This window comes from Ogataea philodendri (assembly GCF_020536065.1).
Source record: "Ogataea philodendri strain CBS6075 chromosome Unknown scaffold11, whole genome shotgun sequence".
Lineage (NCBI taxonomy): Eukaryota > Fungi > Ascomycota > Pichiomycetes > Pichiales > Pichiaceae > Ogataea > Ogataea philodendri.
In genome coordinates this window covers 190,794-211,509 of record NW_025763868.1, presented here as the reverse complement: position 1 = coordinate 211,509, position 20,716 = coordinate 190,794, and the positions used below count along the sequence as shown (strand labels likewise).

The following is a 20,716-nucleotide window of genomic DNA, read 5'->3' as shown; positions in this document are numbered from 1 at the left end:
CTCTTATCCTACTCCATGGAGCTCAAATATTTAAATACACAGTCGTTTGTCGACTCGTCGTTCTTTGTGAAACTTTCGCAGCTCAAGCTCGACGTTCTGAAGTTGGATCAGTCGTCCAAGTCCATTTATGGCTATTATAACTACAAATCCTTATCGCCAGGGCAAACCCCCGCGATTAATTTGAACGACACCAGTTTTGGTTCCTTGCGCGACTTCGAGTCGCAATTGCCGGCCAATTCCGTGTTTGTGTCCAACGGCAGCATCTTCAACGTCAACACGCTCGAGGAGTTCAAAACCCAGAACAAACTCGAGTTCCTTGTCAAAGCAGGAACTCGTTTGTTATCGCAAATCAAAGACCACTCGGTTCTGGACCAGCCCGAACTCCTTTCGCAGTTCTCCATTTTGTCCTTTGCCGACCTCAAGAAGTACAAGTTCTATTACTGGTTCGCGTTCCCCACACTCCATTCGGACTGGGAAGTCGTCCAACAGGACCTGATCCGCGGAGACCTGCCCCAAGACCAGTTCTCCGTGGTTGTTGACGACAAATATTTCCCATTGTCCAAGCTGAAGGAGTTACCCGTCTCCACGCCAATCAAAGTCGCCTTCGTGGACACCTCAGCTGTGCAAAACACCTACTCCTATGCTCTGCGCAACTTCCTCACAATGCTGGCTATTTTAGGCTACGATAACGTCACCGTCCAGATCCATCGTGCAAACGCCAGCTCGTTCTGCCAAATGACCCTCCGGCTGCTTGCCAAGGTGGAAACGCCCAAGATATCCGGCTGGGAACGCACGTCTCAGGGAAAACTGGGCCCCAAGCTCGCAGACTTGGGATCGTTAATCGACCCGACCCAGCTTGCTGACCAGGCCATCGACCTGAACCTCAAACTAATGAAGTGGCGTATAGTCCCAAACTTGGACCTGGATCTTATCAAGTCGACAAAATGTCTGCTTCTTGGATCAGGCACTCTGGGCTCGTACATTGGCCGCGCCCTGTTGGCCTGGGGAGTCCGCAAAATCACCTTTGTCGACAACGGCAAAGTTTCATTCAGCAACCCTGTTCGACAGCCGCTTTACAGTTTTGAAGACTGTGTGGACGGTGGACGGCCCAAAGCAGAGGCCGCTGCCAGCGCCATGAAGCAGATTTTCCCGCTCGTGGACGCACAGGGCTTCTCCTTGGAGGTCCCGATGGCGGGACATCCAGTCACCAACGAAACGAAACAGAAACAGGATTTCGATAAACTGTACGATCTCATCAAACAGCACGACGTCATCTTCCTGCTGATGGACTCTCGCGAAACAAGATGGCTACCAACGGTTATTGGAAACGTGGAGAATAAAATAGTTATTAATGCTGCTCTGGGATTCGAAAGCTATTTGGTTATGCGACACGGGTGTGTCAACCCGGCAGAGCCTCTAGAATCACAGCAGGAGTCGAGATTGGGTTGCTACTTCTGCAACGACGTGTATGCTCCGTCAGACTCCACCACAGACAGAACTCTGGACCAGATGTGCACTGTGACCAGGCCGGGCGTTGCTTTGATGGCATCGTCGCTAGCCGTGGAGCTTTTGGTGTCCATTCTACAGCATCCTGACCGCCAGTACGCGGCACACTCCGCAGACGAGTCGTGCACTATTCTGGGCTCCTTGCCCCACCAGTTAAGAGGCTTTTTACACAATTTCGAGATGCTCAAGCTTCACGCAAAGAACTTCAAGTACTGTTCCGCCTGTTCGATCGCTGTCGTGGAGGAGTTCAAGAAAAACAACTGGGAGTTTGTCAAACAGGCTTTGCAGGACTCCAAGTATCTGGAGAAACTGACAGGATTGAGCGACGTTCACGAACAGGCAGAAGAAGCAGCTTTGAACTTTGACGTTTCCGATAGCGAAGGAGAATTCGATTAAGACATCAACATACTAACAGCCCAGTCCACGCTCAGCGTTCTCAAGTCTGTGTATGTTTGGCCGTTACCAACAAACAGAATTGGGATTCCTGTGGCATAAACCAGGTTCACCATCGATCCAATCAGGTCTCCAACGGTGTCGCACTTGGACACAATGAAGAAGTCCAAATGTCTATTTGCTCCAAACGCCTTGTTGAAGTTTTGTGCCTGCAGCACGGAGTCTGTGCCGACCAGGGCTTCGCCGACCATGATGATTTTGTCTGGGTTGGCCGCCTTGGCGAAAGACGCCAACGGAGCCATCAATTGCGTGTCGTTGTGTCTTCTTCCGGCGGTGTCCAACAACACGATGTCGAAGTTGTTTTGCTTTGCGTATTTGATTGCTCCCGTTGCGATTTTGGCCACCAAATCTGCTCCACCGTATCCTCCTTCAAATAGCTCGATCTGCTGCTTATCCTGGGATAGCTTGGTGAGGTTATTAACATGGGTGCGCAATTGCTCCACAGCACCGGATCTGAACGTGTCGCACGCGGTGATCAGCACACGGTAGTTGTTCTGTAACAGCCAGTATGCTAGCTTGGACAAATTGGTGGACTTTCCAACACCGTTCACTCCAACCACAGAAATAACGTACGGCATCTGCTTGTTGGCCTTTTTCGTCTGGATCTCCTTCAGAAGGTCGATCGAGTTGTTTGGTGTCAGCAGCTTGATGAGCTGTTTCTCCAGACTCTTTTTCGCTGTTTCCTGAACAGATGTGAAATTTGCAGTGGTTGATCCAACCAGTTCCTTTTCGATCTCGGAAATGAGCGAGTTGGCCACATCGGGGGCCACGTTTTTCTTGATGAGATGCGTGGACAATGCCGATTTCACCTTCTTGACGTCTTCCTTGGTGATCTTCTTGCCGCCAATAAGGTTTCTGAGGAACCCGAACGGTTGTGAGTTGGCTTCCTGGGCCTTTGGCGTTGGTTGCAATGACAATATTCTGTCCATTTCCTGCGACAGATCGTTCACCAGAAACTCGCCGGTCTTTGTTTTCGTTCCGAACTGGCTGGCGTCGCCTACCAGCTGTTCCAAGTTGGCCGATCCTTGAGCCTCCTTGGCATTGTGCCCGGAAAAGTCGAGGTTTGTGGTCTGGCCGTCTTCCTCGTAAAACGAGCCGTCGGTGTTCCATTTTCGGGACTTTTTGCTGGACTTTGGTTTCCGCTTGTCGTCCTTGTCCTGCTTGGTTTCCTTGACGTCCTCCTTTGGCTCGTCTTTCTTCTCCTCCAGCGATTGCAGGTTGAGATCGAAAAAATGCCCGAATTTGGCCTTATCAGAATTCAAATATAGCACCTTGATTTTGCGCAGGAACTGGAAGGGCGATCTCAGCGTCACAACGGACGGGTGCACCATTGCAAACACTAGCTTTGTGTCTGGCTGATTCACCGACAAGTACTGGACGTTATACTTTTCGACGTTATAACTGCCCACGACGACTCCGTCTTCGTCGTCGATGTCGTTGGCCTCGTCCTTCTCCGCCTGGCTGAATGTTTTCAAATTGCGTTCCGAAACAAGCACCTGGTCTATGAAGGCGTTCACCACCCCCGACAGGTTTTTCCCGGGCTGGTAGTTGAATTCCACCTGGCCTGTTGGTCTGAATATAAGGAACTGGTCGATCATGGGGCGGGAGGAAAAAACAAAAAATAAATAACCTGAGTTATGTTGGAAAAAATAACTAAAAAAATAATTTGAAAAAAAAAATTACTAGGATAATAACCTTTGATCTATGTCTACGTTTGCATCTTTGGGGCTGCCCAAGTGGCTCGTGGAAAACCTCGAGGCCATGAGAATCACTACTCCGACAAATATTCAAGCAGGATGTATCCCCGAGATCCTCAAGGGACGAGATTGCATTGGAGGAGCCAAGACAGGTTCTGGTAAGACGATAGCCTTTGGGGCACCAATGTTGGCGAACTGGTCGAAAGACCCGAGCGGCATCTACGGCGTGGTTCTCACGCCGACGCGCGAGCTGGCGATGCAGATTGCCGACCAGTTTGCCGCCCTGGGAGCCACCGTCAACCTAAAAGTCAGACTCGTCATTGGAGGCCAGTCCATGACCGACCAGGTGGCCGTGATCAAGGAGAACCCTCACTTTCTGATTGCCACTCCCGGCCGTCTTGCACATATCATCATGGAGAACCCGGACGAGACACGCGGGCTGAAAAGAGTCAAGTACCTTGTTCTGGACGAGGCCGACCGTTTGCTGACTGATTCGTTCACGGACCACCTGCAAACGTGTTTCGAGGCGCTGCCGGACTCGTCGAAGCGGCAGACGTTACTGTTCACGGCCACAGTGACGGATTCGGTGCGGTCGCTGAAAGACAAGCCCGTGGCCAAAGGGAAGCAGCCGGTCTTTTTGCACGAGCTGGACCAGGTGGATGCCGTCAAGATCCCCAGCACGCTGCGACTGCTGTACTGCCTGGCTCCCGTAGTTGTCAAGGAGAGCATGCTGCACAATATCCTCACGAGCGACGAGTACAAGGAGAGCACAGCCATAGTTTTTGCGAACCGGTCAGAAACCGCAGAGATATTGCGGCGCACGCTGCGGCACCTGGAGGTGACAACGACGTCGCTGCACTCGGAGATGCCGCAGTCGGAGCGGACGAACTCGCTGCACCGGTTTCGTGCGGGAGCCGCGCGGGTGCTGATCGCAACGGACCTTGCTTCCAGAGGACTGGATATTCCGAGCGTGGAGCTTGTGATCAACTTCGACATCCCCAGAGACCCGGACGACTACGTGCACCGGGTGGGAAGAACGGCGCGTGCGGGCCGCAAAGGTGACGCGATCTCGATGGTGACTCCGAACGACCTGAGCCGCGTGCTGGCGATCGAGGAGCGTGTCGGGCTCAAGATGGAGGAGCTGGCCATCAGCGACAACAAGGTGATCAGCCAGAGTCTCAAGGCGGTGTCCAAGGCGAAGATCGAGGCCCGCATGGAGATGGAGAAAGACGGGTTTGGCGAGCGCAAACGCCGCCGCAAGGAAAGAGACAACGCTCGCAAACGGTACAAAGACATCTAATTACGCTTATATAGTTGGTTATCACTATTTTTTCTTCTTCTGCCGCTCGACGTGCGCACGCAGCACCTTCTGCCGGTCTCGCAGACTCAATTTCTGTTTTCCCTGGACGGCCTTCTTGTGGATCATCATCACAAAGTTCTTCTTTCTCTGTTTCTCCTTATTAGTGGTGGAATGAGGAGCGTCTCTCTTTCCCTTACGAGATCCAAACTTGTCTCTGTCCTCTCTGCCCTCCTTGACCTGTTCCAGTCTCTCTTCCTTGGTCTGCTTGTACTTGACCTTTCCGACCAGCGTCGAGTGGTCCACAGAGTCTTCGTTCTTGTGCTTGTCGCCCAAGATGCGCTCCACACCTGCCACCTGGTTCAGCTCCTTGAGCTTGGCAAAATCCGCCGGAGTCAGCACCTGGGCCAGCGTCTGTTGCACGGCCTGTTCCTGCTCCGCGCTCGGCTTCTGCTTCTTCACGTCTCTCTCGTCATCGGAAAGCTCCAGGTCCGAGTCGAAATCGTGCGTCTTCTTCTTCTTCATGTACTTGAGGTACTTCTTCTTGATACCTCTGTGTTCGGCAGCAGGCTCGTCGTCGTCGGAAATCTCGATGTCCTCGCCCTCCTTCACGTCGACCCAGTCGCCCTCGATGTCGTCGTCCAGATCCTCGGACTCGGACTCGGGCAGCTTCCAGTCCTCGGCGTTCTCCTGGCCCAAAGTTCCTTGCTCCATTTTCCACTTGGCCAGCAACTCCAGTCCAGGAATGCCCTGCACCACGTTGGTCTCCACACCGTACTGCGGCACGCCCTTGGCCCCGTCGTGGATAATGTCCATCGTGGCCGACTTGCCTCTGTCTTTCTTAGAAAGCATCTCTGGTGCAACGTCTCTATACAGCGAGATCAGCGACCGTGCTGCATGCACAACGTTCTTCGCCTTGGACGACTTGTACTCCGTCAAGTCCTGCAGCAGGGCCTCATCAATACCGGCCGGGTTTCTTGCCAAAATCTCGCGGATCGTGTTGATTCCCGCAGCGGCCACCTCCGCAGCCACTCCGTCAGAAACAAACTCGTCTGCAATCTTGCGCACAACCATGTTGATGGTCTCCGGCGGCACCAGATCGTGCGACGCCTGCGCAGAGGCTGCCATGATCTGCGTCACGTTGCGCTGCTTCGGCGTCAGGTACTTGAGGAAAAACGAGTACACTCCCAAAACGGTCAGCTTGTGCGTTCCAACCAGCCGCGAAACAAGATTCATAATTGCGATCTTCTGGTCCAGGTCGAACTTGTTGGCGTTCTTGCTGGCCAGATGCTGTTCGTAAAGGTCCTCTGCAAACTGCTGCGGGTCCCTGAGAAGGTGGATGGCGGAAAAGTTCAAGTACGTTGTGTTGGTTCTGCTGCTCTTTTTCTTAGACTGCTTGATCGCAGCTTCCAGCTTTCTGCCTCGCTTCGACGACTTCTTGTTCACCTGCATCTGATGGCGGATCTGGTCTGGATCCAGCTCCTCGTCGTCTGAGTCTCCCTCCAACATCTCCTCTCTTTCCTTGTCTGCTCCTAAAAAGAACCGAATACCAGATATCACCACCTTGGTGTCAGGGTGCAACGAGGCCTGTGTCATGATCTCCACCGTGCGCGAGTCGTCCCACACTCCCCGTCTCCACAGCTCTCTCGTTAGTTTCGTGGCCCATAATCCGTTGCCGTCCTTCTGTTCCAACAAATTGAACAGCAAAGCCTGGGTGGATCTGTTGAGCTTTTGATTTTTCACCCCAGTGTTGCACGACTTCAAAAGAGACACCAAAGACCCGTAGATCTGGCGTCTAAGCCGTTTGGCGTGCATACCGACATTGCCCTCCACGCTGGGACCGTAAGCGCTCAACAAAGGGAAAATTGTCTGGATCAAAAACTCGGCACGAATAACGTCCTTATTACGCAACATAACCAGACACTGGATGATCTTTTCCCGCAAATCGGGCGTCAAATCACGGTGGTTATTGGACAATATGATCTTCAAATCCTCTGGGAACTTGGCGGTCTCTTTCGGATAGCACGAACAAACAGCAGACATGAATACAATCAGCTCTCCAAACTCCTCTCCATCATCAGAAGACGGAGTCAACAAAAAAATGTCTCTCAGCGATTCGTAATGCGCATACTGCTGCAAAAACTCTTCCCGGTACGATTCTGGGTCTCTGCGAACAAGGTTCTGCAACAACGCGATGTTTGTTGGCAGAATGGCGGCTCTCTTTCTCTTCACCATGCAAAAGGAATATTTTCTGAAATTTTTTTAAGGGCTGTGCTAGTTATTATAGATAGACTCGCGTTATTGATTTTTTTGTTTATTATTTATCATGTCCTTTGATACGCTAAGATTGACGCCGACGCCGTTGTTGGTTGGTCCGTGTGTCAAGTCGCCGCCGACGTTTGCCGGGACCGGCACACTGTCCAAGCCCAGAAGGTTTCCGATCGAGCAAATGGACGGGTTTCGCGACCAGGAGGCTGCTGTTTTCCAGGACCTCTTGTTTGTTCTGGTAGGACTTGAAGGGTTCTACATTCGGTACGCCGAGTCGTTCAATATTGATTCCAGTGTGACACAGCGCTTAATTGGCCCAGACTTTTCAATAAACAAACATTTGGCTCCCAGTTTGAAAGATATATCAAAACGCATCAGCCAGCTGGGGAAACGATACGTCAGTTTGACCACGTTTTTGGAACAGTACGATAATCTCCAGTACGGCACAGTGGTTCAGGCCTTGTGTTTTGAAATCAGACAAAACTTGAAGACGTACGAGTCCATTCTGGTCCAGATCGAACACGAGTTCCACACTAATGCTAATTATTCGGTGACCCTATTGGAACAAGATCTGACTGCAAAACCAGTGGTCCAGCTTTCTCTGTTGTACGACATAGTGTTGCAGATCGTGCAGGAAAATGAGAATCGCAAAGATTCCACCAACATGGACAGAATGCGATTCGAGAGCATGCTCAAGTCGCTGAAGGACGACCACTACACGGGGACTCTGGACGGAGTTACATCCGATCCACGCAACAGCAAGGTCGTGAAGGGAGGACTGGTGTTAAGTTTCATTCAGTCGGCCATCGATCAGCACAAGGGAAACACCACAGCGTACCAGTTTCTTGTGAATTTGTTCAACAAGGTGTCGCAGAACTATGTTGTGATGCTTAACTCATGGCTCGAAAAAGGTTCAATAGAAGATCCCCACGAAGAATTCCTAATCCACCAAACCACCGAAGGGTCCAGAGTGAGCGAAGATTACTGGGCCGACAAGTTCACCATCCGCAGCGAGGGACTGTTGAAACAGTTCTACCCTCCAAATGTTCAAAAGAAAGTGATTCTCACAGGAAAGTACCTCAATGTGCTGAAAGAATGCGGGATCGATGTAGATGATCTTGCTGGAATTGTGCATATTAAAACTCTGCAAGATAATGACATGTACATCCGGTTGGACGAGGCGTACAACCGTGCTAACAAACTGATCATCGATCTGCTATTCAAAGGGTTCCATATTCGCGAGTTTCTTGAAGGCTTGAACAAATACTTCCTGCTCACAAACAATCACAATTTTAACGAGTTTATGAGCTCCAGTCTGGCCGAGCTTCGCAAATCAAGAGACCATGCCTCACTCAACACATTGACAAAACTCTATCTTGGAAGCTACCATGAAGACGACAGTATTGACTCAGACCCACGGTCAAAGAGTAAACGACTTATATTCAATTTGGCTAGTCACTCTTTGTCGAAATACACCCTCCTAGACGAGCTTGTTATGATCTTGAGCGCAAAGACCACCAACTCAGATAAAGTGTTTGCATCCTCTGACTTGAGTTCGTTGAAAAACTTACTCAACTCCACTTTGGAAGCCAACGAAAACCAGGTCAAGGCCAACGTTCTTACCAATACGAAGATTGACCAGTATTCCGTGTTCAACTTTAGTTTGGACGTTGAGGTGCCGTTCCCGTTGAACTTGATAATCACAAAGTCCCAGATGATCGAGTACCAGTTCATGTTCCGCAACCTGACGTATTTAAAATTTGTCGAAAAGTCTTTGGAATTGTCTTGGAGAGAGATCACCCACCAGCGGTTCTGGTGCTGGCCGTTCGAAGATCCAGGTCTGCGCCGGTGGATCAAACAGGCCAGAATAGTTCATTCTAATATGAGGACGCTCGTGAATTTGTGTCTGTTCTACCTAAACTTTGACGTCATTGATGCCAACTGGAAAAAAGTCGAGCAGCTTCTCGACAGTCTCAAGACCGATCCGACTGTGGAGCTGGAGTCTGTTTTTGGGTCGATCAAGTCTTTTCTCAGCACGATTCTTGCTGACTCCATGCTGACCAAGATCAGACTCACTCAGATCGTGAACCAGCTGTTTGCTATCATTGTGCTGTACCACAATTTTCTGATGGCTCTCCGAAAAACGCTGATACTGATGGACGAACAACTCTTCACCGAAAACCAGGCCAAGCTGTCGTTGGGAACCACCTTTAGTCCTGAGAAGAACGGCTCAAGAATGAGAAGATTGCACGAAGGGCTCAGAAATTACAAGGAAAAGTACAACTCTAAGCTGAGCGATCTAATGGACGCACTCAAGTACTACGGAGAAATTGACTCGCCGTCCCTTCTGCGTCTCTACGAAGAGCTGGCCTTGTCGTTCAACATGGAAGTTTATTAATTATCTAATTTTCCCGAGCATTCAGCCATCATTTCCAACACCTGTTGGATGTTTTCCTTGCGCATTGCACAACATGGAACGATCTTCCAGTCCTGAGCTTCCACAAACTGCTTCAATCCCAAATATCTCTCCTCTGTGCCTTCAAGATCTGCCTTGGTAGCCACCACCAAGACCCGTTTGTTTTCCATCCGACGAGTTCCCATTTCGTTGAGAAGAATCTGGAGATCTGCAACCGGGTTTTCGTTGCCCAATGAGATAACGAAAACAATACCTCCGGACCGCTCAACGTGTCTCAAAAACGTCAGACCCATACCTTTGTTCTCGTTGGCCCCTTCCACTACTCCTGGAATGTCTGCCACTGTGAAGGCTGGTTGGTCAATACGCAACTGGATCGTTCCGATGGTTGGCTGCAGCGTAGTGAACGCCCAGTGGCCAACACGCGGCGTTGCGTTGGAGATTGCGCGCAGCAAGGTGGACTTTCCTGCGTTTGGAAGCCCCACCAGGCCCAGATCCGCCAACAGCTTCAACTCAAACACAAAGTTCTCCTCGAGTCCAGGACGTCCAACTTTGGCAAAACGCGGGTTTCTCACGTTGGATGTGAGAAAGTGCATATTTCCCATGCCGCCTCGACCGCCCTTCAGCAGCAGTACCGGTTTTTTCGTTGGTTTCGGGAAATCGATTCCCACAATCGGGAAAACGTCGTCCTGCAGCTCTTCCTCGAGCAGCTGTTTGTCATAATACATCACTTTCTTGTTGAGATCCAGGAAAAAGTCCCGCTCCATATGGTATTCCTCCGACTTCTCCTTGAACACCCATCCTTTCCCCGGTTCATACCCGTTTCTGAATAGCTGGATATGGCGTGGCACCGCGGACGACGACGACCGCGACACGGTCTTGATGTGGAACACTTTGTCTGTGTTGGATTTGATCAAAGAACGGATCTCCTTGGGGTCTGCACACCAAGTTATGGTTGTTCCAACAGGAACGGTTATATGCACGTCGTTTCCTCGTTTGCCGTCGGCCTGGCCCGACTCACCGCTCAGCCCGTTGCCGGCGACGTATTTGGACCGGATCCCATGCAGAGAACTCAGTCCCTCGACGGCAGAAACGTAAATGTCTCCGCCGTCACCGCCGTCTCCACCGTTAGGAGGCCCCACAGCAATACCTGTATCTCTGAAGAACGAGACCGTGCCATTGCCTCCGTTGCCGGAGCGGATGTTCACCACCTTGAGATCGGAAAACGACTGCGAACTGTCTGCTTTTGGCCGTTTCTTTGCTGACAGGGCCGAAAATGGAGACGATGCGACAGAATAATCTGACGCGGGCACTGACATTGTGAAAAATTTCAAATGCTGCGGACTCCCCGGGTCTGGCAGGCGGACAATCTTCGCGTGCTTTCCGCCAGGCAGCTGGACCTTACAGAGGTCCGGGTTGGCGTCTGACTCGAGCTCTGAGACGTCATTGATCTCGAACGTGGATTTTGGCAAAAACTCGTGGAACTCGGCCGCAGACGTTTGGGACCTCAATTTCTGGAGCCATTCGGCGTTCTCTTCAAGAGACGGGGCATTGTCTGGGATCTTGACGCCGCGTCTGGCGATTGTGTGCGAGATATATCGCAACTGTCTTGCGATCATTAGGTTATATTATAAATTTTTCAAAGTTATTTTTTTTTTAAAAAATTGGGTTATTTAATTAGTAGTTTGATGTACAGAAATAACATTAGAATACAGTCTCTATTTAGACAGATAGTTCTCGTACCCGATTGTTTCGAGCTTGTCGGCTTTCTTCAACACCTCGTCCTCCATGTTGTTCATGAAGTTGGCCATCTTTGTAAAGTACTCCGGGTTGGAGGCCCCCAAGATACGTATAGCCAGCAGAGCAGCGTTGGTAGCGTTATTAATGGCAACGGTAGCCACAGGGACACCTCTTGGCATCTGGACGATCGAGTGCAGCGAGTCGACCCCGTCCAGTGTGGAGCCCTTGACGGGAACGCCGATCACAGGCAGCGGAGTCATGGCTGCCACCATTCCTGGCAGATGGGCCGCACCCCCGGCACCGGCAATGATACACTTGACGCCTCTCAAAGGCGCGTCGTGTGCGAACTTGGACATTCTTTCTGGGGTTCTATGGGCAGAAACAATGGTCACCTCGAACGGAACGTCAAACAGCTTCAGAATGTTGCAACCGGTAGCCATGACAGGCAGGTCTGAGTCGGAGCCCATGATCACGCTAATGAGCGGTTTCTTGGAGGTACCGACAACATCAGCAGACTCGCTTTGTTGGAGGGCTGTGGTTTTCCCCTCGATGAAGCTGAGACGACGCTCGCAGTCGTCCATCGACTGCGAAACGATATTGATGTGTCCGAGTTTCCGGCCCGGTCTGGTGGACTTGCCGTACAGATAGACCGACGCGTGCGGAGTCTGCAGGGCTCTGGTGCACATATAAACCTCCTCGTTAGGAACGGAGGCTCCCAGGACGTTCAGCATGATTGCGTTTGTGGATGGGGTAGAGAAGCAAGTAAGGTTTTTTGGCATAGGAAGGCCGGTTATGGCACGGATGTGTGCTTCGAACTGACTGGTGACACAGGCGTCGATGGTGTAGTGGCCAGAGTTGTGTGGTCTTGGAGCAATCTCGTTGACCACCAGTTTGTTATCTGGGAGCAGGAACATTTCCACGCCAAAGATACCCGCGCCGGGGAAACTGGCCACGGCGTTCTCTGCCAGGAACTGTGCGTGCTGCTGCACAGTGTCGTTTACTCTGGCCGGAGCATACACCGTGTGACAGATGTTGTTTCTGTGCACCGTTTCGACAGTTGGGTACGAGTACACGCGGCCGTCAACGGACCGCAGAACCATCACGGCAAGCTCTTTGGTGAATGGGGCCCATTTCTCGGCATACAATGGTCTGTCATTGAGCACAGTCAACGCCTCCGGGATGTGCGACGCATCCTTCACCACATAGTTTCCTCTTCCGTCGTAGGCCATTGTCCGCGACTTGAGCATGTACGGATACCCATACAGCGCACCAACAGATTGCAGGGCTTCCTGGGTGCTCTCGACGTCGATCGACTCGGCCACAGAAATGTTATTGGATAACAAGTGCAGCTTCTGAAGATACTTGTCCTTGATGATAGCAATGGTCTCTGGAGACGGGTAAACTGCGACGCCGGTCTCCTTTTGGGCAAACTTAAGCGCCTCCACGTCGACGTGCTCGATTTCCACCGTCAGAATGTCGCACTTACGCGCAAGTTGCAGAATGGCGTCCTTATCATTGAACGACCCATCGATATGATCTCTGCTGGAGTTGATCTGTTTGGCCGGCGAATCGGTGCCCTTTTCAAGAATGACGGTTCTGATGTTGAGACGGCTGGCCGCCTCGACGATCATCCGGCCCAACTGGCCGCCTCCTAAAATGCCCACTGTCTTGGTCTCCATGATGGAAAATTAGGTAAAGTTAATTTATTTGACTTGGAGCCAGCGAGAAAAAGTTATGTCGCTGCACAGCCCGACACTGGGTCTGGGTTTGGGCTTTTTTTTTTGGCTTCCAAAAAGTTGCATTATTGAATAACTCTACGGAGATGGTTGTTGTTTGGTCGGAAGAGCCGCGGCAGCGCCGTCAGACGGCGATCGCAGATGATCTCCTCGATACGGAGGACAACTTCTACGACTTGTTACGGTTTGTAAGCCGCCACTTTCTCGGGTTTGGCAAATACAACAGTCCAGCTAAAGAAGCGTCGCAACTGGTGGTGAAACTCAAATGGGAAGATTTCAAGTTGACGACGTCGCACATGAACGTGTTCCAGGAACGCAGCGCTGATCTACGCCAATGCGGACTTATCTATGCAATTAAGTTACGTTATTCATGGACGTTGATCTGGGTCAAGATCCACAATAGCAAGTTCGTGGAGATAACCCAGATCGACTCGAAGCCGCGCGAGATCGCCCAGCTGACCGAACGGCAGCTCGCGGAAATCAAGCAGCACATCTGCGTGATGCTCGACATCCCCGGCCTGGACCAGCTGGTGTACACGTTCCGGTATTGGATGCCGGTGATGGAGGACGAGAACCTCAGCAACGACAATTTGTTGGTTATCAATCTGCAACAGCTGTTGAGCGGCTACCAATGGCACGGGTTCGAGCTCAAGCCCGAAAACATCGAGTACGAGTACCAGAGTCTCGTGAACGGGCTCACCGAGCTCAAACGGGCGTACCACAAGCATCTGGTCGAGGGCAGTCCCGAGCCGGTGGAGGTGGTGGAAGTGGCAGAGAAGACGCCCGAGCCGACGAAACGGGGCGCATCCGAAGACACGCCGCTCAGGAAGCGGACCCGTCGCGGCGGCGAGGACGACAATCACCACCATCCTCATCCGAAACCCAAGGTGGTCAAGGAAAAAGTGGTGGACACTTCTGGCCATGATAATCAGCCATGTTATGTGACGGTAGACAATTTGGAAACCATCAAGCAGCAGATCAAATACGACCCAAAGAAGCTCAAAGACATGGTGAAGGAGTTCCAGACCAAGTACGAAGACATCCAGGCCAGATTTTATTCCCGCTGGGCCAAACAGTCAGGATCGGACGTTGAGGAAGAGGAGGAGGATGAGACAAGTTTCTCGATGTACGGTCCAACACAGGCGGAGTACGAGATCCTGATCTCGCAGGAAGTCGTTGCCACCAAGACTCTGCTCAAAAAACTCTCTCATATGGACATTTTCCCCAACCAGCAGCAGATGCGTGCTATTTCGAACGCAAGACGGTGGATCAACCAGAGATTCAAGTTTGATCCGGCAACAAAGACGGTGCAGTATCTGCGGGACTCAAACGTGGTGATTCCGGATTATCTGGACATCCCGTACATTGTGATTGCGACACATTTGCATTTCGACTGTCTTGCCCCGCTGCTGACATACAACCATGTTCGCCGTAACTGGTACATCTCGAAAAAGACAGTCGACTATATCATTGCGCAGTGCGAGTTCTGCAACCAGTGAAGCTATCTGATGATTCTTGCGTGAGATTGCGGCGTTTGGTACTCGATGGACGGTTTTCTGGGTTTGCGATGTCTGGAGTATAGATTACTAAGAAGTGTACGATTAGCAACCACTGGTGTAGCGAATTCTTCCACTTGTGGGTCTGTGGACTCTGCGATCTCGTCCAAAATGGGGTCTTCTTCCATGATGGTTTCATGCGGCGATTGGGACGGCTGGTCCTGTTGAGGAGGGAATTGGGGTCTGGACAAGATGGTGTGGTCTTGCACTGACTCGTTGGCACTGAGCAGTTCTGCGAGTCCGAGATCTTTCCAATTGAGTTTCTTATGTTTCTGGCGCATTCTGTTTGAATAAGACGAGTTGAACATCGGGTTGGCGCCGTTGATAATATTCAGATCATTGTCTTGTTCCTCTCCCGACGACAAGAACTCCTGGAGACTATTGTCTTGGCCAGGGATTCCGTTGATATTAACGTCGATATCGTCGAACGGCAACTTATCGATCTCCCATTTTTCCTGGAAAAGAATATGATGCGGCTGCTTCATATGAATATACGAATAATGGCTATCTCTTGACATTTGGTAAAATAAATAATAAACAGATAATTTTGGTGGGCTGTTTCAAAAAATTAAATTAATTAATTATTAGCAACTTGTTCATTATGAGATTGAATTATATTGCTTTTGGATTGTTTTTAGGCGCCGGAATGGCCAAAAACGTGTTCAAGGGACTGACAATCAACGATGTTAAGTCTTTCGAGAAAGAACTGGTCCTAAACAAACGGGATGCTAAGAACGTTGTTTCGCTCGAGTTTTCGGAAGCCAGCCTTGGTTCTCTAAAGAAACATAAAAGAGACGGCAAAAACGTTTACGATCTCAAGTTCAGTTTGGACGACGATTCGCTGCTGGACAAGCGCGACGGCAAGAACGTGGTTCATTTGGATACCTTTTTGGGCAAAAGAGACGCCAAGAACGTGCAACATTACAGCGTCGTGGTGGACGAGGATGTGCTGGCGTCGAAACTGGTCAAGAGAGATGGCCAGAACGTGTTTGAGCTGCAAGTTCCACTTTCCGAGTTCGACAACGAGTTCGAATACACTCTGATGCCGGAAGTTAAGAAAGAAAACCTGGCCACTGCCCTGACCCAGATACAGGACATTTCCATTTTTTCGTCCTACATTAGAGATATGGTGGATCTTTACAAGAAGTGCGACAACGACGACGACTACAACATCAACTCCCAGGACGGGAACATGCTTTTGATTTTTGCTCCAACGGACGAGGCCGTTGTGCAGCTGACGCAGAAACCTTGGGAGTTCCCGCGGTCAGTGAGTCAAGACGAAGACGCCGACGCGAACATCAGAGACTTTGTGGAGTCGCACATCGTGCAAGGCTCGAACATTGCCGATTTCTCCAAAGAGGAGGTGGTGTTGTCGTCTTTGAACGGCAACAAAATCCACCTTCGTAACGGACACAAGGGCTTCGAGCTGTCGTTGGACGACGTGGACGAGTGGCTGGCTATCCAGCGGATCGAGATTATGGCCAACGGAGCGCTTTTGGTTATCGACAAGACTCTCTCGTGGCCACAGAGGTCTTAGGTTATGTATCGCACGGAATTGTTATGGGATCAATTATGCTATTATTATTATACAGTAACATCATGCTGCCGCAGCCACCGGTTGCGCGCATAACTCCTCGAACAGCGTTTCCTTCTGCTTGAGTTTGGCATTGTCCACCTTGCTGTTGGCCGCCAGCTTGAACGCTCCGGTACCGATGCTCATAGTTTGGCCAAGGATGATTCTCTCGGAAACACCTTCCACCAGATCCTTCTTCATGAAGAAAGCAGCGTCGAACAGGTGGTCTGTGGTTTTTTCGAACGACGCCAGTTGCAACACCGAGTCTCTCATCTTGGCGAGTCCAAAACGCGTGATACCCAGCACTTCTCCCTTGTAGGTCATCACATCGCCCAAAAGCTGGATGTGACGAGGGTCCACTGCCATACCGTGAGAGCCCATGGTGTAGTCGATCTCGGAGATGATACTGGCTCTGGCGGCCTCGATTCCAAGCACGTCGAAGATCTCCAGGACGTGGTTGGTCTTGGTCTTGTGCGACACCACACCGTCGGTGGCCATCACCTCTTTCAGGCCGTATCCTTCCACAAGCAGCTCTTTCTTGCCGTCGTCTCTGACGTTGATCACGGCACGCGAGATCTCCGGCAGACCCTTGACGACGACCTTGGTGAGCACACGTTTGAGCTGCTGCATCTTGAAGAACAGCGAGCTGCGCTCCAGCCGCTCGCGCTCCTCTGGGTCCTTGATCACAGACGGTTCTCTCGAAGAAACGGACTTGGCTGGCTTGGACGCGTCCGTGCCCATATCCGACACCAGCACCTGGATCTTGTTGCCGCCCACGACGGCCACGTCTCCGCGCGAGATTTTGAGCTTTGGCGCAGCCACAATGGCCGTGGCGATCTGGTCGATCGTCAGCTCCAGCTGCAGCTTCTCGATCGACTTGACGTCGATCTTCACCTGCAAGTACGCCTGGTTCTCCTTGTAAACGTCCTCAATGAAGAACGCCACATCCTCCAGGATGGTCTTCTCGATCCGGCCCTTCACCACACGCGCCGCCCGCTCATCGTCGTCGTTCACCAGAACAGCGTTGATGATCGGTGTCGAAATCGTCTTGGAAGCATTGATGATCTCCTTGATACGCGGAACACCAAGAGTGACGTTCATAGACGCCACACCGGCAAAGTGGAACGTCTTGAGCGTCATCTGGGTTCCTGGCTCTCCGATCGAGTGCGCTCCAATTGCACCCACTGCCGTTCCCGGCTCCACCTTGGCCTTGAGGTACTTGTGCAAACACAGCCGCAAAAACTCCCGGATCATACCTTCCGACACCTTGGCCAGCTGCAGAACAACGCGCTCCTGGTCCGCATTCGTCTTTGGCATCTTGGCAGGCTTGTGCAGCATAGGAGCGATTCCACGCTGTTCTCTCAGCTTGGCAAGAGCGTTGCACTTGGCCTCGATGTAGCCTCTCACCGAGTCGTAGAAGTTCCGCTCCGCGTCGTATCTGTCCACGTACTCGAGCCTGTCAAAGTCGGTCTCGCTCACACGCCGGCCCAGGTTGTCCACACGAACCAGCTGCGACTTCAAAGGACTCAACACAGAGTCTGTGATCGACATGATCTCATAAGGATACAGTCCGCGTTCGCTGTGGTCCAGACTGATATAGAACGAATGGTCCCATGTTCTGTTGAAGTTGACCGGTCTGGCATCACCCTCCATGTCCAACGGGTCCAGACCGTCTCCACCGTAGTTGAACTGCACAATGCCGTTGCTGGAGTTCCGCACGGTCTCGTCGTAGCCGGCACTCAGGTCCTCCATCGACTTCATCAAACGACGCGACGTGTATCCGGTCTCTGCGGTCTTGACAGCCGTGTCAACCAGTCCTTCTCTACCCGAGATGGCGTGGAAAAGAAACTCTGGGGGATTCAAACCAGAAAAGAACGAGTTACGCACAAATCCCTTAGACTGCGGAGTCTTGGAGTTCTTGAGGAAATGCGGTAAAGAACGGTCCTGGAACCCGTCCGGAACACGGTGACCAGAAATGATCTGCTGTCCGACAACTGCCACCATCTGCGAAACGTTCAAGGTCGAACCCTTCGAGCCACAAGTAGCCATGATCAACGGAGCGTTCGACTTCTCCAGCTCCTTGATACACACCTCTCCGACCTCTTCTCTCACCTTGGACAACAAACCTCCGATCTTGGCTTCCAGGGTCTGCTCCTCGTTACATCCGGGCTGGGTCTCCAGCTTTCCGGTCTTGAACTGGGTAATCAGCTCGTCACACTTCTTATAAGCAAACTCGACCAGCTCTTCTTTCTTCGACTTGAGGTCTGCTCCCGGAGTCACGTCGTTGATACCAATAGAGAATCCACGATTGCCCAAGAATCTGGCACACAACTTGGCCATTCTGTTCATCGCATTGGCGGCCTCCTCGGCACCGTAGTCTCGCAAAATCGTGTAGAACACAGAGTGCTTCTTTCCGTCTCCGAGAGTAGATTTGTCCATGACTCCCGACAGAATCTGGGAATTTCTGATGATCACAAACCCGTCGTTCGGAGCCATCTCGTTGGGCATGCCTGGTTCTGGCGGAATGAACGTCTTGTTCTTGGCGTCCAGGTTGATGATCACCTTGGAGCTCTTATTTGGCCGGATCAGCAAACTGAACAGCTGCTTTCCAGTCCACATATACGATGGCTTGAAAATAGCAGGTGGAGGAATATCGATCTGGGTGGCCCCGTCAGACATCATCGCCAGCATCTGCGCAAACGTGGCCCGGTCGTAGAACGAATCCTTGTTGGAAATCAGGTACGAGCCTGTGATGAAGTCCTGAGTGGCCGCAATGATCGGTTCTCCCGACTTGGGAGTCAACAGGTTGTTCTTCACACCCATCAGGTTCATGGCCTCTGCACGGGCCTCCTCTGTCTGTGGAACGTGCAAGTTCATCTCGTCTCCATCGAAATCGGCGTTGTACGGAGTACAAACACACTCGTTCAAACGGAACGTTCTCCATGGCCGGATCTTGGCGAAATGGCTCATGATCGACAAACGGTGCAACGAAGGCTGTCTGTTGAACAAAACGATGTCTCCGTCCTCGATGTGTCTCTCCACAACGTCTCCAATAGACAGCTGTTTGGCCAGCTTGTTACGGTCACCATAACGCAGGTTTCTCTTAACGTCCTCGTGTTTCTTCACCAAATAGTTGGCACCAGGATGAACATCCGGTCCGTTGATCACCAATTCTTGCAACTTGGCCTTGTTGTACCGCGTCACCTTCTCAGGATACGTCAACACTTTGGCGATTCTGTCTGGAACAGCCACCTCGTCGATCCGCAAGTTGGGATCGGGAGAGATCACAGTTCTTCCTGAAAAATCAACTCTTTTTCCCGACAAGTTACCTCTGAACCGTCCCTGCTTACCCTTTAGACGCTGACACAGACCTCTGATGGGTTTTGCCGACTTGGTGCTCGTGCCACCAGAAAGAGCCGACGGAGAAGCAGAGTCCGAGTTTATGTACATGGCCACGGCTAACTGCAGGTAATCCCATTGCTCCATCAACGAGTTGATCGAAATCCCTTTCTCAATGCCTGCTCTGATCATGGAGGACGTCCAGACGATTTCTGTGATCTTGACGGTCAGATCGTCTTCGTTCGAGGTGTTGGTATCGGTCATCACAACAGACGGACGGATACACACTGGCGGAGCAGGCAAGTATCGCCACAGATACATTTCTGGGCGACCTCCTCTGGATGGGTCGATTCCCAAAAGCTCACAGTCGCTCGGATCGACCTGTTTGAACAAATTCAGCACTTTTAATGGGTTAAGGTCTTCAAAACACCGTTTAAAGAATTTTTCCAGGTCCGGATTGTTGTCAAACAACTCCTCGAAATCCTCGTCCCATTGAACTTTCTCCTCAGCTCCTCTCTTTCCGATCCATCTGAAAGTGTCGTGGATGATTTTCAGCGCAGCAGGACCTGATCCGGCAGCGGCCTTCTTGACCACTCCGTTCAGTGCTCCACAACGAAGACATCTACGCTGTTTCTTTGCCTGGTCCAGAACCTTCTTGAGGATTCTCATCCGACGAAGGTTATCGAGTCCCGGTCGCTTGAGATCGGTCAATAACTGCCGTTTGGTCGACTCGTCCAGCAAAACCGCAGAACAGCTCTTACAGATCGTCTGGAGAACCTGGATGGTGGACTTGAAGTATCCAACGTGGAAAACAGGAAGCGCCAGCTTTATATGGCCAAAATGACCATGACAGGTGTTCAAGGTGCCGCGACAGGTGGTACATTCGCCCGATTTGGACGAAATACCCATCCTTGTGTCCAGGGCACCGTTCTCAACAGGGGCTCTTCCGTGGTCCAGATCAAACAGGTTCCGGGTGGCCACCTCCACCTCACTCTGGCCAATAATCTCTGCTGCAGATAGCGCGCCAAACTCGATCCCCGAGATGCATTTGGGCGTGAAATCAACAACAGTCTCCTTCATCTGTGTATTAGTGGATCTGGTAAAAATTTTTTGTACGGCTTAGCTAATCAGTTTTTTA

At 51.3% G+C, this 20,716-nt stretch overlaps 19 protein-coding genes across 19 annotated transcripts; 10 read left to right on the top strand and 9 right to left on the bottom strand.

Moving 5' to 3' along the window:
- Positions 1-15: 15 nt before the first annotated feature.
- On the top strand, positions 16-1,902 carry OGAPHI_001512 (uncharacterized protein; the record flags this gene model as incomplete). The annotated part of the gene is made up of 1 exon (XM_046202282.1): positions 16-1,902. One exon carries the CDS (start codon positions 16-18, stop codon positions 1,900-1,902), a length of 1,887 nt encoding a protein of 628 aa, XP_046063654.1.
- OGAPHI_001513 (uncharacterized protein) lies at positions 141-401 on the bottom strand (the record flags this gene model as incomplete). Its single annotated transcript, XM_046202283.1, has 1 exon — positions 141-401. One exon carries the CDS (start codon positions 399-401, stop codon positions 141-143), a length of 261 nt encoding a protein of 86 aa, XP_046063655.1.
- Positions 1,899-3,557, bottom strand: OGAPHI_001510 (uncharacterized protein; the record flags this gene model as incomplete). Its single annotated transcript, XM_046202280.1, has 1 exon — positions 1,899-3,557. The coding sequence occupies one exon, from the start codon at positions 3,555-3,557 to the stop codon at positions 1,899-1,901; it is 1,659 nt and encodes a 552-aa protein (XP_046063652.1).
- On the top strand, positions 2,056-2,988 carry OGAPHI_001511 (uncharacterized protein; the record flags this gene model as incomplete). The annotated part of the gene is made up of 2 exons (XM_046202281.1): positions 2,056-2,444; positions 2,706-2,988. The coding sequence occupies 2 exons, from the start codon at positions 2,056-2,058 to the stop codon at positions 2,986-2,988; spliced, it is 672 nt and encodes a 223-aa protein (XP_046063653.1).
- A 106-nt stretch (positions 3,558-3,663) lies between the features above and the next one.
- OGAPHI_001509 (uncharacterized protein) lies at positions 3,664-4,956 on the top strand (the record flags this gene model as incomplete). Its single annotated transcript, XM_046202279.1, has 1 exon — positions 3,664-4,956. The coding sequence occupies one exon, from the start codon at positions 3,664-3,666 to the stop codon at positions 4,954-4,956; it is 1,293 nt and encodes a 430-aa protein (XP_046063651.1).
- Positions 4,957-4,980: 24 nt separating this feature from the next.
- Positions 4,981-7,188, bottom strand: OGAPHI_001507 (uncharacterized protein; the record flags this gene model as incomplete). The annotated part of the gene is made up of 1 exon (XM_046202276.1): positions 4,981-7,188. The coding sequence occupies one exon, from the start codon at positions 7,186-7,188 to the stop codon at positions 4,981-4,983; it is 2,208 nt and encodes a 735-aa protein (XP_046063649.1).
- On the top strand, positions 5,477-6,253 carry OGAPHI_001508 (uncharacterized protein; the record flags this gene model as incomplete). The annotated part of the gene is made up of 1 exon (XM_046202278.1): positions 5,477-6,253. One exon carries the CDS (start codon positions 5,477-5,479, stop codon positions 6,251-6,253), a length of 777 nt encoding a protein of 258 aa, XP_046063650.1.
- A 91-nt stretch (positions 7,189-7,279) lies between the features above and the next one.
- Positions 7,280-9,619, top strand: OGAPHI_001505 (uncharacterized protein; the record flags this gene model as incomplete). Its single annotated transcript, XM_046202274.1, has 1 exon — positions 7,280-9,619. The coding sequence occupies one exon, from the start codon at positions 7,280-7,282 to the stop codon at positions 9,617-9,619; it is 2,340 nt and encodes a 779-aa protein (XP_046063647.1).
- OGAPHI_001506 (uncharacterized protein) lies at positions 8,677-9,276 on the bottom strand (the record flags this gene model as incomplete). Its single annotated transcript, XM_046202275.1, has 2 exons — positions 8,677-9,061; positions 9,137-9,276. The coding sequence occupies 2 exons, from the start codon at positions 9,274-9,276 to the stop codon at positions 8,677-8,679; spliced, it is 525 nt and encodes a 174-aa protein (XP_046063648.1).
- Positions 9,616-11,253, bottom strand: OGAPHI_001504 (uncharacterized protein; the record flags this gene model as incomplete). Its single annotated transcript, XM_046202273.1, has 1 exon — positions 9,616-11,253. One exon carries the CDS (start codon positions 11,251-11,253, stop codon positions 9,616-9,618), a length of 1,638 nt encoding a protein of 545 aa, XP_046063646.1.
- A 99-nt stretch (positions 11,254-11,352) lies between these two features.
- Positions 11,353-13,053, bottom strand: OGAPHI_001502 (uncharacterized protein; the record flags this gene model as incomplete). The annotated part of the gene is made up of 1 exon (XM_046202271.1): positions 11,353-13,053. The coding sequence occupies one exon, from the start codon at positions 13,051-13,053 to the stop codon at positions 11,353-11,355; it is 1,701 nt and encodes a 566-aa protein (XP_046063644.1).
- On the top strand, positions 11,423-12,022 carry OGAPHI_001503 (uncharacterized protein; the record flags this gene model as incomplete). The annotated part of the gene is made up of 1 exon (XM_046202272.1): positions 11,423-12,022. The coding sequence occupies one exon, from the start codon at positions 11,423-11,425 to the stop codon at positions 12,020-12,022; it is 600 nt and encodes a 199-aa protein (XP_046063645.1).
- A 143-nt stretch (positions 13,054-13,196) lies between the features above and the next one.
- Positions 13,197-14,609, top strand: OGAPHI_001500 (uncharacterized protein; the record flags this gene model as incomplete). The annotated part of the gene is made up of 1 exon (XM_046202269.1): positions 13,197-14,609. The coding sequence occupies one exon, from the start codon at positions 13,197-13,199 to the stop codon at positions 14,607-14,609; it is 1,413 nt and encodes a 470-aa protein (XP_046063642.1).
- Positions 13,479-13,838, bottom strand: OGAPHI_001501 (uncharacterized protein; the record flags this gene model as incomplete). Its single annotated transcript, XM_046202270.1, has 1 exon — positions 13,479-13,838. The coding sequence occupies one exon, from the start codon at positions 13,836-13,838 to the stop codon at positions 13,479-13,481; it is 360 nt and encodes a 119-aa protein (XP_046063643.1).
- Positions 14,610-14,611: 2 nt separating the features above from the next.
- On the bottom strand, positions 14,612-15,151 carry OGAPHI_001499 (uncharacterized protein; the record flags this gene model as incomplete). The annotated part of the gene is made up of 1 exon (XM_046202268.1): positions 14,612-15,151. The coding sequence occupies one exon, from the start codon at positions 15,149-15,151 to the stop codon at positions 14,612-14,614; it is 540 nt and encodes a 179-aa protein (XP_046063641.1).
- Positions 15,152-15,267: 116 nt separating this feature from the next.
- Positions 15,268-16,203, top strand: OGAPHI_001498 (uncharacterized protein; the record flags this gene model as incomplete). The annotated part of the gene is made up of 1 exon (XM_046202267.1): positions 15,268-16,203. The coding sequence occupies one exon, from the start codon at positions 15,268-15,270 to the stop codon at positions 16,201-16,203; it is 936 nt and encodes a 311-aa protein (XP_046063640.1).
- Positions 16,204-16,263: 60 nt separating this feature from the next.
- Positions 16,264-20,658, bottom strand: OGAPHI_001495 (uncharacterized protein; the record flags this gene model as incomplete). Its single annotated transcript, XM_046202262.1, has 1 exon — positions 16,264-20,658. The coding sequence occupies one exon, from the start codon at positions 20,656-20,658 to the stop codon at positions 16,264-16,266; it is 4,395 nt and encodes a 1,464-aa protein (XP_046063637.1).
- On the top strand, positions 16,640-17,161 carry OGAPHI_001497 (uncharacterized protein; the record flags this gene model as incomplete). Its single annotated transcript, XM_046202264.1, has 1 exon — positions 16,640-17,161. The coding sequence occupies one exon, from the start codon at positions 16,640-16,642 to the stop codon at positions 17,159-17,161; it is 522 nt and encodes a 173-aa protein (XP_046063639.1).
- On the top strand, positions 17,195-19,539 carry OGAPHI_001496 (uncharacterized protein; the record flags this gene model as incomplete). Its single annotated transcript, XM_046202263.1, has 4 exons — positions 17,195-17,454; positions 17,565-17,967; positions 18,644-18,951; positions 19,038-19,539. The coding sequence occupies 4 exons, from the start codon at positions 17,195-17,197 to the stop codon at positions 19,537-19,539; spliced, it is 1,473 nt and encodes a 490-aa protein (XP_046063638.1).
- Positions 20,659-20,716: the final 58 nt, after the last annotated feature.